The sequence below is a fragment of the Ahaetulla prasina genome, chromosome 16, assembly GCF_028640845.1.
Source record: "Ahaetulla prasina isolate Xishuangbanna chromosome 16, ASM2864084v1, whole genome shotgun sequence".
Taxonomy (NCBI): Eukaryota; Metazoa; Chordata; class Lepidosauria; order Squamata; family Colubridae; genus Ahaetulla; species Ahaetulla prasina.
Genome location: NC_080554.1, coordinates 11,038,888 through 11,052,064, shown reverse-complemented (window position 1 = coordinate 11,052,064; position 13,177 = coordinate 11,038,888). Strand labels below are relative to the sequence as shown.

Here is a 13,177-nt window from a genome sequence, read left to right as displayed (position 1 = left end):
GAGGCTTCAGTTAGTCCAGAATGCGGCTGCGCGGGTGATAGAGGGAGTCCCTCGTGGCTCCCGTGTGACACCTATCCTGCGCAGGCTGCACTGGCTACCTGTGGCCTTCCAGGTGCGCTTCAAAGTTTTGGTAACCACCTTTAAAGCGCTCCATGGCATAGGGCCGGGTTATCTACGGGACCGCCTACTGCTACCGAATGCCTCTCACCGACCCGTGCGCTCTCACAGAGAGGGACTCCTCAGGGTGCCGTCGGCTAGGCAGTGCCGACTGGCGACACCCAGAGGAAGGGCCTTCTCTGTGGGGGCTCCCACCCTCTGGAACGAACTCCCCCCAGGACTCCGTCAACTTCCGGACCTCCAAACCTTCCGTCGCGAGCTTAAAACACATTTATTCATCTGTGCAGGACTGGACTAGATTTTAAATTTATAGGGGTTTTAAATTGGTTTTAATATTTATATTATTTTTTAATAATTTGGCTTTTAGAATAAGTTTTTTAATGGTTATCTTAATTTGTACATAAATGTTTTTATTTGCCTGTGAACCGCCCTGAGTCCTTCGGGAGATAGGGCGGTATACAAATACGAATAAATAAATAAATAAATAAATAAATTGAGGACTTCCTGTACAGGAAAACTGCAGGAAAGAGAGCACATTAACAGTCGTTTAACAACTGTTAATGCGGTCTCTTTCCTGGAGTTTCCCTGTACGCATTGTCCTCAATTTATAATGGTTCATTTAGTGACCATAAATGCAGTCTCCTAGAGTTTCCCTCTGCAGGCCGTCCTCAAGTTACAACAGTTCATTTAGTGACAGCAAATGCGGGTTTTCCTGGAGTTTCCCTGTACAGGTAGTCCTCGACTTAACAATGGTTCATTTAACGACTCTTAATGTGGTCTCGTTCCTGGAGTTTCCCTGTACAGGTAGTCCTCGGTTTACAACTGTTCATTTAGTGACCGTTAATGCAGTCTCATTTAGTGATAATAAATGAGGGTTTTCCTGAAGTTTTCCTGTAAAGGTAGTCCTTGACTTACAACGGTTCATTGCAGAACAACCTGGTTTGCGGTCACTAAGTGAACCGTTGTAAGTCGAGGACTATCTGTACATGGAAACTCCGGGAAAGGGACTGCATTTACGGCCACTGAATGAATGGCTGTTAAGTCAAGGACAGCCTGTACTTGGAGTCTAGGGCAGAGACCACATTAATAGTCCTCCTGCGTGAGCAGGAGTTCATTAATGAACTGTTGTTAAGTCGAGGACTACTGTCACTAAATGAACCGTTGTAACTTGAGGACAGCCTTATAGGGAAATTCTAGGAGACGGCATTTACGGTCACTAAATGAACGGTCGTAAGTCGAGGAGTGCCTGTACAGGGAAAGCCCGGGAAAGGGACCGCATTTCCCCCCATCAGCCTGCATTAATCCCATCCCAGATATATATGCAGGGCGAGATTTATTCCTTTGCAATGCCCTCCCTGAGTGGGCTTTGCAACCGGATCCTCCAAAACGACCCATTTCCTCGATCGCGGGGAATCGACCCACATCCCGGGATCAATCCCATCCCTCCCGCCCCGCTTTCCCAGCGCGGCGGGAAAAACCCTTTTGAAAAAGCCGCGCGCATGCGCCCCAGCGCCTCTCCTTCCCATTGCCTGAGCCCTCCCCCTCCCAACGAGGAACGGCGGCCAATCAGGAGCCGGCGCAGCACGTGCTGGCTGAAAGGGTTCTTCTTCCGGGTCACGGAGGGGTGAGGAGGAAGAGGGCGTCGGAGCATTCCCGGAAGTCGCTCCCCGCCAGCCGACGAACCGATCTGCAGCCCCCCCCCCCCACATCCCTTCCTCCTACTCCACGTCGGCAGCCGCCCGGTGAGCGGAGGGGGGGAGCGGGGAGGGCAGGGTGGTCGTCCTCTCCCTTCCCCTCCCCCCCCGTCCCCCCCCCCCCAGGGAGGGGAACTCTCTCTCCACACGCCCCCTGCCCAGGTCAGCTTCTCAGGCAGGGAGCCTGGAGGGGGAGGAAGGATCAGGAGCTTTATAGTGAAGGGAACATATATACTGAAATACTAGAATTAGGATTAGTAGAAACTTGCTATTGATATTGTATACCTGCATGGTCTCTTGTTTGTATAACTGCATGTGGCAAATATCTGTTTCCGATGACACTGACATATATATTATGCCCTTTTGTAGTTAGAACATAAATAATAATAATAATAATATTTTAATTTTTATACCGCCCTTCTCCCGAAGGACTCAGGGCGGTGAACAGCCAAGTAAAACAATACAATATATTATACAATAAAAACTATTTAAAAAGCTTATTCCATCTGGCCTAAATTTAAATATAGAATACATAATATAAAAATAAACCCCATTTAAAACGAATTAAAAACCCCTATTAAGCCTATTGAATATGCCATCATGGATTGTTATTGAGGTCACACTGACTAAATTCCTGGATTATTATCACCCTGAAAATATATGGCATATACCTCATCTTGAGAATATCTGGAAGGTATCAGAGCAATCTACATACCTTTTGTGCTGTCACCTTTTGTTGTCTTAAAGGGGGGGGGGAGACGACGACTAATTGACTAATTAGGAAGACAAACGGGAAAAGATAACACTACAGAAAGATGTTAGATTACACTCACTGACTTTTACTATTGTGTGACCCGATGTAAATCTAGAGTTAGATTACATTCACTGACTTTTACTATGGGAATACACAAACCAGATTCCAGAATATGCAGAGGTCAGAATTGAGGATTTATGACCTTTTGGGTATAAGAGGACATTACTTTCTCTCATGACTTTTGTAGCTCCTTCCTTGCATGTATGTACATCTATGTGTCTGGAACGACTATCCATTTGAACCTGATCAGGATTAAATGCTATTTTACTCAAGCCTCTGTTTAAGTCTCTTGATTGGCAGTTATGAGCCAATCACTTATTAATAAGTGAACCTTACAATAGTTTATAATGTTAAGGCTACTACGGTTATTATCATTGAATAATTATGTGTTTTATACATACATATATGCATATATGCATATATACATATACATATACATATTTTATATATTATATTATATATATATATATATTTGTTTTCTAAGGTTTTCACGGGTGTTTGTATATAGGTCTTTGGTTGTTCGGGTTTTCTCCCGTGTAAAATTGGAAGTGTCTTGGCGACGTTTCGACGAAGTCTCATTCGTCATCTTCAGGCTTCAGCTTCGTGCTTCTGGGAGCAATGTGTGATCGCAGCTGTTTCTTCCTTTTAACTGCTAGTGGGGGTTTGAACTGATTGGGTGGGAGCTTGGCTGTGCTCTGATTGGATGGGGGTTTTTCTGTGCTCTGATTGGCTGGGGGTGTGTCATGTGTTGGTGGGGGCTTGGTTGTTATATATATATATATTTATTTATATTTATATATATATATATATATATATATATATATATATATGTTTTCTGAGGTTTTCACGGGTGTTTGTATATAGGTCTTTGGTTGTTCGGGTTTTCTCCCGTGTAAAATTGGAAGTGTCTTGGCGACGTTTCGACGAAGTCTCATTCGTCATCTTCAGGCTTCAGCTTCGTGCTTCTGGGAGCAATGTGTGATCGCAGCTGTTTCTTCCTTTTAACTGCTAGTGGGGGTTTGAACTGATTGGGTGGGAGCTTGGCTGTGCTCTGATTGGATGGGGTTTTTTCTGTGCTCTGATTGGCTGGGGGTGTGTCCTGTGTTGGCCAAGACACTTCCAATTTTACACGGGAGAAAACCCGAACAACCAAAGACCTATATATATATATATATATATATATATATATATATATATATATATATATATATATATATATATATATATAGGTCTTTGGTTGTTGGGTTTTCTCCGTGTAAAATTGGAAGTGTCTTGGCGACGTTCGACGAAGTCTCATTCGTCATCTTCAGGCTTCAGCTTGTGCTTCTGGGAGCAATGTTGCACGAACATTGCTCCCAGAAGCTGAAGCCTGAAGATGACGAATGAGACTTCGTCAAACGCCGCCAAGACACTTCCAATTTACGGAGAAAACCGAATAACCAAGACCTACATACAAACACCAGCGAAAACCTCAGAAAACAAATATATATATATATATATATATATATATATATATATATATATATATATATATATATATATATATATATTTTCTGAGGTTTTTGCAGGTGTTTGTATGTAGGTCTTTGGTTATTCGGGTTTTCTCCTGATAGATCCTTCCCCGAATGGGTTCGAATTTCCTGGCTGGGAGAGCCTCTCCAGCAGATTGGAGTGTTGCCGATGTATTAGAAGAATTGAGATCGAAGCAAGCTGCGTGAAAGCAAGTTTTTTTTTATTTTGCAGGAAGACGAATCCAGCAAGCTGCATGGACCAGCGTTTCTGGGTGAGCTGACAACCATATACAGTAAAGTGTATTGCTTATACAGCTGACAACCATATACAGTAAGTGTATTAACACAATGTAAGCTGCCCTGAGTCTTCAGAGAAGGGCGGGATATAAATTCAAATTGTAAAAAAAAAAAAGTGTACACTTTTTATACCCTTTTTCCCTTTATATTTCTTTGTTTCGGGAGCACTTGATGGGTTTCCCTTTTGTGTATTTGCTTGCTTTTGGGTGCGCTTGATGGGTTTCCCTTTTGTGTATGTGCTTGCTAAGTTTTCTGTGTTTTGTCTTGCTGATTATTTTAATGTGGGTGGGTTTCGTGTTCAGGTGTGTGTTCCGGTTTAATCTATTCATTCTAACTATTTGATTACCTCAAGTGTTCTCCCTGTTTCTCATGGTTTCCCTTTGCTCAATACTGCCTAGGTGAAGTTCCCTTCCTACACTCCCGCGTAAAATTGGAAGTGTCTTGGTGACATTTCGACGAAGTCTCATTCGTCATCTTCAGGCTTCAGCTTTGTGCTTCTAGGAAAATGTGTGATCGCAGCTAATTTTACGCAGGAAAAAACCCGAAAAACCAAAGACAAACACCCGCGAAAACCTCAGAAAATAAGTATGTATGTATATGTAAATATTATATATCGAACTTGTATTATATTAATGTATTAATATAATATATACTATGGTTATTAGCATTGAGTAATATACATATATACTCAATACTCATCTCCCTTTCAAAGGCGAAGAGCCAGCGCTGTCCAAAGACATCTCCGTGGTCATGTGGCCGGCATGACTCAACGCCAAAGGCACATGGAACGCTGTTCCCTTCCCACCAAAGGTGGTCCCTATTTTGCTACTTGTATTTTTTACCTGCTTTCAAACTGCTAGGTTGGCAGAAGCTGGGACAAGGAACGGGAGCTCACCCCGTTCCGTGGCGCTAGGGATTCGAACCACTGAACTGCCGACCTTTCGATCGACAAACTCAGTGTCTTAGCCACTGAGCCACCACGTCCCTATTGCTAATAACCATAGTAATAATAATATTACTTAAAGGTATATAATAGAATCATCTTTCAGCTACTGATCCTTCCCTCATTGACTTATAGTGGTTCAAATGTTAATGTCCAGTCCACCCAGTGATCCACCCAGCCATTGAGTAATATATTACTCATAATATATTACTGAATGGCTGGGTGGACTGGATATTAACATTTGAACCACTATAAGTCCATATATTTGCCATACGCTAAATAATAATAATAATAATAATTTATAATAGAATAGAATAGAATAGAATTTTATTGGCCAAGTGTGATTGGACACACAAGGAATTTGTCTTGGTGCATATGCTCTCAGTGTACATAAAAGAAAAGATACGTTCATCAAGGTACAACATTTACAACACAATTGATGATCAATATATCAATATAAATCATAAGGATTGCCAGCAACAAGTTATAGTCATACAGTCATAAGTGGAAAGAGATTGGTGATGGGAACTATGAAACGATTAATAGTAGTGCAGATTCAGTAAATAGTCTGACAGTGTTGAGGGAATTATTTGTTTAGCAGAGTGATGGCCTTCGGGAAAAAACTGTTCTTGTGTCTAGTTGTTCTGGTGTGCAGTGCTCTATAGCGTCGTTTTGAGGGTAGGAGTTGAAACAGTTTATGTCCAGGATGCGAGGGATCTGCAAATATTTTTAACATTGAACAACTACATGATGAGGGATTAAATACAAGGTGGAAACAAATATTACAATCTTAACAATGTTAATCTCACATTTATAATGTTATGATAATGATTAGGACTAATGTAATTAATAAAAATACGATGGATAAGGGATGAAGGATAGAAATGTAATAATTACTAACAGGAGTAGCATTATTAAAATACGAAATAGAGGTAGAAATCAGAGAAGGGGAAATACTACAATAAATATTGTTATTTAATCTGTTAAAATCGGCAGGTCGATGACAGGATAAGAAGTGGAAAGGTGATTGTATTATGTTATTCGAAAGATGCGAGTATGTCTCTTGTAAGGTGATCAAAATTGTCAATTCTATTATTATTATTATTATTTGGTATCAGAATTAATACCCATAAACTACACCGTTCATGTATAACAGTTATAAACATTTAAAAATTAAAAACTTAAATAAAAAAGAAAGAAAGAAAGAAACACTGGTATAAACGATGCTGCTTCTTCATATAGAAAAGTAGCTCCAGTTTCCCTCGAGATCCGATTTGCTAAATTCCTGGGGCGGGGGAAGGATTTGCATTAAGTGTCTCCTTGAAAAGCCTTGCCGCCCGCCTCCTCGCTGTAAAAGGTTCAGAAATGAAGCAGGATATAACAGAGAGTTGGGAGGGACCTTAGAGGTCTTCTAGTCCAACCCCCTAGGCTAGACCATTCTGGCTAAATGGCCATCTAATCTCTTCTCGAAAGCCTCCAGGCTCTGGGCCTTTGGTGAAGATCAGGCAGCGTGACCCAAAGTGGTCGATATCGACACATTCGCACCCCAGAGTCGGTGGGGTTATAGAGGGTTCATTGCATGCTTAGCGTGATGCGGAGACTGGATTTCGGGGTTTTTAACCCACTAACCGAGTCCTTCCTGAGAGACCTGGGCTAGACAAAGGCTCTTATTGTTGATTGAAAGTGGTTTTAGCGTTTATTAAGTTGTTTTTCATATGATGTCTTTTGGGGGTCAGTGAACAAACTGGAAGTTCACGAATAGCTGAAGAGTTTGAGGAGGCCTGGTATAAAGCGATAATCTTGAGGGATGGAGGTGCAGGGATGAATGCATTGAGCTCTTTTTCCTTTCCTTTCCTTTCTCCTTCCATTCCCTCCTTTCCTTCTTTTCTCCTTCCTTTCCTTTCTGTTCCTTCCTATTTCCTTTCCTTTCTCCTTCCCCTCCCTCCTTTCCTCCCTTTCTCCTTCCCTTCCTTTCCTTTTTCCTTCCCTTCCCTTCCCTTCCCTTCCTTTCCTTTCCTTTCCTTCCTATATCCTTTCTCCTTCCCCTCCCTCCTTCCCTTCCCTTTCTCCTTCCTTTTCCTCCTTTCCTTCCTTTATTCTTCCCTTTCCTTTCCTTTCTCCTTCCCTTCCCTTCTTTCCTTCCTTTCTCCTTCCCTTCCTTTCCTTTCCTTCCTTTCTCCTTTCCTTCCCTTCCCTTCCTTTCCTTTCCTTTCCCCTTTCTCCTTTCCTTTCCTTCCTATATCCTTTCTCCTTCCCTTCCCTCCTTTCCTTCCTTTATTCTTCCCTTTCCTTTCCTTCCTATTTCCTTTCCTTTCTCCTTCCCTTCCCTTTCTCCTTCCTTTCCTTTTCCTTTCCTTCCTTTTTCCTTTCCTTTCCCTTCCTTTTTTTCATCCCTATTCTGGAGGGGCACTAAGAAGAGGATGGTTTTCACAGGCTCCGTAGAGGGAGAACAAATGGGCTCCCTAGAACAGCACAAAGTATCTTCGGCCGATGACACTCTTGGTAAAAACAGCTTGTTTCGCGGTGTTGAGCTTCCTTTTCATTCCATTTTCTCCTCCCTCCCCCCCCCTTCCCCAGCAGGATCGTCATTATGGCTGCCGATTCGGACGTGCTCCATTTCCAGTTTGAGCAGCAGGGCGACGCCGTGCTGCAGAAGATGAACCTGCTGAGGCAGCAGAACCTCTTCTGCGACGTCTCCATCTACATCAACGACACCGAGTTCCACGGGCACAAGGTGATCTTCGCCGCCTGCTCCACCTTCATGCGGGACCAGTTCCTGCTCAGTGAATCCCAGCATGTCCGGATCACTATTTTGCAGAGCGCCGAAGTCGGCCGGAAGCTGCTGCTCTCGTGTTACACGGGGGCTCTGGAAGTGAAGAAGAAGGAGCTTTTGAAATACCTCACGGCGGCAAGTTACCTGCAGATGGTGCACATCGTGGAGAAGTGCACGGAGGCCCTTTCCAGATACCTTGAAATCGATGCTTCGGTCGAAGGCAACGGCAGGTATGCTGAGAAATGCCACTCCTCTGACATGGAGCTGGGCAGCAGAGGGGGCTGCCCTGATAAAGACTGTGAAATCATTGAGATTTCCGCAGACAGCCCCGTGTGTGTAGACGAGCACATCAAGCAGGAGAAAGGAGACGTTCAGCCGGCGTCCCTGCAAGGTTTAATGTCGGACAGGAAGGAGGCCAAAAGCCCGGAAATATCCACCGTCGAGATCGGCTACAAGGACGATGAAATCTGCATTTTCGAGATGGATTCCATCGACGTCCCCAGTCTGGACGACGAGCCGTTTCCGCAGCCTTGCACCTCTTCGAAAACCAACCTGTACTTCCCGGAAACTCAGCACTCCTTGATCAACTCCACCGTGGAGAGCCGGATGAGCGAAGTAGCCCAGTTCCAGAGCTTTGGCAACGAGAATCCGGAAGGAGCCGCCCACGCGGACTTCCCGACCTCCAAGGACGCTGGCTACACGTGGCGCCATCAGTGTCCCAAATGCCCCCGCGGCTTCCTCCACTTGGAAAACTACCTCCGCCACTTAAAGATGCACAAACTGTCCTTGTGCTTGCAGTGCGGGAAAACCTTCACTCAGAAGAAGAACCTGAACCGGCACATTCGCGGCCACATGGGCATCCGCCCCTTCCAGTGCATGGTGTGCCTGAAGACCTTCACCGCCAAGAGCACCCTCCAGGACCACCTTAACATCCACAGTGGCAACCGGCCTTACAAGTGCCACTGCTGCGACATGGACTTCAAGCACAAGTCCGCCCTCAAAAAACACCTGACCTCCGTCCACGGAAGGGCCGGGGTGGACAAATCTGGCTTTGATGGCATCACGGAAGTCAGAATAGACTATGAGTAGATGTCGTTTGGGATATCTTTTTTTTTTTTTTTAAGGCCTGATTTTTGATGCTGAGCACCAAGACTCCTCCCCGCTTTCTCCCCACTACAGGCTCCAATCCTGCATGTAAATACCGTATTTTTTCGGAGTATAAGACGCCTCCGAATTATAAGACTACCATTTTTGGTGAGGAAAACAAGAAAAAGAAATCTGCCTCTGCCTCCCAGCAATTTGCCTCGTTGCAGCAGACAACCTGCTGTAGTTTCATTTTCATTTTCAGCACAGCCTGATTAGCACAAGAAAAAAAAATCTGCCTCCCGGCAATTTGCCTCCTTGTAGCAAACAGCGGAGGCCTGCGCGGCAATAAAACAGCCTGAAACAGCTGAGGGTCGGGAGGCCAATCCAACCACAATCAGCTGCTTGTGCTAATCAGGCTGTGCTGAAGTTGAAACGGGCGGCTTGCTGCAAGGAGGTAAATTGCTGGGAGGCAGATTTTTTTTTCTTGTGCTAATCAGGCTGTGCTGAAGCTGAAATGGGCGGCTTGCTGCAAGGAGGTAAATTGCTGGGAGGCAGATTTTTTTTCTTGTGCTAATCAGGCTGTGCTGAAGCTGAAATGGGCTATTTGCTGCTTGCTGCAAGAAGGTAAACTGCTGGGAGGCAGAGGCCAAAGCGGGGTGAGCGGAGCTACATTTGGTGTATAAGACGCACCCAAATTTTCACCCTCTTTTATGGGGGTGGGGGGAGTGCGTCTTATAATCCGACAAATACGGTACCCCCTGCAGGCTTTCGAATAGCTGCCCTTCTTCCCATGATATGAGCCGCGGTGGCACAGTGGTCAGAGTGCAGTACTGCAGGCCACTTCTGCTGACTGCCGGCCGACTGCAATTTGGCAGTTCGAATCTCACCAGGCTCAAGATTGACTCAGCCTTCCGTCCTTCCGTGGTCGGGAAAATGAGGACCCAGATGGTTGGTGGGGCAAGAGGCGGACTCCGTAAACCGCTTAGCGAGGGCTATAAAAGCCCTGTGAAGCGGTATATACAGTATGTCACAGAAGTGAGTACACCCCCTCACATTTTATAAATATTTTAAGTATATCTTTTCATGTGAAAACACTGAAGAAATGACACTTGGCTACAATGTAAAGTATTCGTTTTTTTAGATCCTCAGAGAGTTCATTGCCATGAGGCGCCATGAGTTGTGACCCAGGCCCAAGTAGGTACTAGGAAACTCAGTGAAAAAACAAACAAACTATTTGAACAGCTGAGAATTACTTCATTCTCAGCATAGTCCAACTAAATTAAAGCAAATTCCTCCAAACACAAATTCCTCAGTCCTATCGCAAACCTTGGTCCAATTAGGCAAACTGCCAAAGGCCTTTCTTGGCAAATATTCAGTAGACACCGATACAAAATAAATGCAACAAGACAAAGCTATCAACGTTGTTTTCCAGCAAAGCCCAAACGCCGTTGCTGGTCTATTTTAAGCCTTATGGGAGGGGCCAATCATCTCTTGGCCTTACTCCCGAGTTGTCCTTTGTGCTTGAGCTGCTCTTGCCTTCTGGCAGCTCTTCTCATGCGTGCATTAGGAACAGGCTCCTCCTGTTCCTCTGCCTCACTACTATCAGCCTCTGGAGGCTCTGCAGTCTGCACTTCACTCCCCGAGGGCCCTGGTCCCACCTCAGCCTCCGACGCAGAGCCCACATCCGGGCCTTCCCCAGCCTCCAGGACTGGCCCACGTTCTTCCTCAGCCTCATCGCTGTCTGACTTTTTTTGATTATTGAAAACTTGCAAGTTTGTCTTATTCGCAGTGACCTGCACCATGGCCAGGGATTGACTCAAGTACCCGATGCACAATCAAGCCAACGACCTTATTTTTATTTTATTTTATTTTTCCTCCCCATGTTCGGCAAGAATCAAATGTAGATTCCATTTTCACTTCAGTCTGAAATTCAGTCTCATTGTTAGTGATCCCTGCAGGTTACATAAGTACAGCCTTTTCCCTCTTTCTGGACGCGTTAGAAACGCACAATCGTCTTCATCCAGGCACTTCTGTGATTTTTTTAAAGGCAGTATAAATAGATACCTTTTTGTGATAATGCAAACAAGCTAGGTTATCTCCTGCGATGAATGGATCAATTGCCGTTCCCAGGGGTGCTCAACTTTCAAGAGAGGAAAAAAACAAAAACAACCTGAGATATTAAAATACAGGTATTAATTGGTGTGTGTGTGTGATGGATTCATGCTTTCCCTGAAATGCCCGTGGCAGTTGCATAAATTATCAAAGAGAACAGTCCTGTCGGTTTGCTGGCATTTTGAGAAGGCCGTTTGATAACATTAGGACTGCTTCTCCTTGGCTTTTTGTAAATGTGTGTGTGTGTGTGTGTCTGCTTTTCGGTGTGCTTTCGTGTTAAACATAAGGCTTAAAAGAGCAGCAACGGCTCTTGGGCTCTTTGTAGGAAAGCAATGTTGTTCCAATTGTTTCTTGTCGGGGTCTCTTGCTTCTGAACTTCGTTGGGTGCTCCCAACGTTTTAAAAGACACTTTCTCCAGGTGTTTTTTTTTTTTTTTTGGTTAGCAAATTGTGTCTGTAACACGAGTGGGAGCTGTGCAGTTTTGAGAAAAAAAGCATTCGCTTGGCCAAAGGGCTCCCATTAATGACGTTGAGAGCTTTGATCATCTTTGTTTGTGGCTCTGCTTTGACTATGCATGTATACCACATTTGCCGTTTGATTTGTAATGGGAATAAAGTTTTGCCTTCTGGCTGACCAAACTGTGTAATTTTGAAACTAGGAGATGCCCTGGAGGTCCCTGAATTGCTTAAAGCAGGGGTCTCCAACCTTGGCAACTTTAAGCCTAGAGGACTTCAACTCCCAGAATGTCACGTCCCTCCCTCTCAACAGAGGGGAGAGATAGACAACATCCTTTATCTTCAGTCTACAACCTTGGCAAATTTTATGACTTGCGGACTTCCAACTTCCAGAATTCCTCAGCCACCATGCGCCGGCTGGGGTATTCTGGGAGTTGAAGTCCTCCAGGCTTTAAAGTTGCCAAGGTTGGAGACCCCTGGCTTAAAGCTTTCCTGCTGACTTTATATAGTAGCTCCTAAAACCTCCTGCGCAGGCTGCACTGGCTTCTGGTGGTCTTTCGGGTGCAATTCAAGGTGTTAGTTACCACCTTTAAAGTGCTCCATGGCATAGGACCAGGTTACTTACGGGACCGCCTGCTGCTACCGGCGACCTCCCATCGACCAGTGCGCTCCCATAGGGAGGTTCTCCTCAGGGTGCCGTCGGCCAGTCAATGTCGGCTGGCGGCGCCCAGGGGGAGGGCCTTCTCTGTGGGGGCACCAACCCTCTGGAACAAGTTACCACCAGGTATCCGTCAACTCCCTGATCTTCGGACCTTTCGACGCGAGCTGAAAACATTTTTGTTTCACCGTGCAGGACTGGCCTAGTGGGGTTTTAATAAGGGGTTTTATTGGTTTTAAGTTCTTCAACCAACTCTAAATTTTCCTTTTAAACTGGTCTTAAAAATTGTACTAATTGTCTTTACTTTGGCTGTAAACCGCCCTGAGTCCTTTGGGAGAAGGGCGGTATAGAAATTGAAACAATAAATAAATAAATAAATCTTGCAATATACATCATAGCGCTCAGATATTACATAAAGTTTACATGATCTAGCACTCATTTTACATACATTATAGCACTCGGATATTACGTAAGTTTATATGATCTAGCACTCATTTTACATAAATTATAGCACTGATATTATATAAAGTTTATATGATCTAGCACTCATTTTATATACATTATAGTACTCGGATATTACATAAAGTTTATATGATCTAGCACTCATTTTATATACATTATAGCACTGATATAAAGTTTATATGATCTAGCACTCATTTTATATACATTATAGCACTCGGATATTACATAAAGTTTATATGATCTAGCACTCATTTT

General features: G+C 44.3%; 1 protein-coding gene across 8 annotated transcripts; it reads left to right on the top strand.

Annotated features, from left to right (window-relative positions):
- The first annotated feature begins 1,769 nt into the window (after positions 1-1,769).
- Positions 1,770-12,866, top strand: ZBTB6 (zinc finger and BTB domain containing 6). Of its 8 annotated transcripts, XM_058159278.1 has the most exons (5): positions 1,770-1,859; positions 4,369-4,467; positions 4,832-5,018; positions 5,146-5,243; positions 7,957-12,866. In XM_058159278.1, exon 5 carries the CDS (start codon positions 7,967-7,969, stop codon positions 9,236-9,238), a length of 1,272 nt encoding a protein of 423 aa, XP_058015261.1. In that variant the 5' UTR covers positions 1,770-1,859; positions 4,369-4,467; positions 4,832-5,018; positions 5,146-5,243; positions 7,957-7,966; the 3' UTR covers positions 9,239-12,866. The 8 variants fall into 8 exon arrangements, with proteins under 8 accessions (XP_058015261.1, XP_058015260.1, XP_058015253.1 ...); XM_058159277.1 differs by lacking the exon at positions 5,146-5,243 and having other exon boundaries at positions 7,954-12,866; XM_058159270.1 differs by lacking the exon at positions 5,146-5,243 and having other exon boundaries at positions 4,832-5,022.
- Positions 12,867-13,177: the final 311 nt, after the last annotated feature.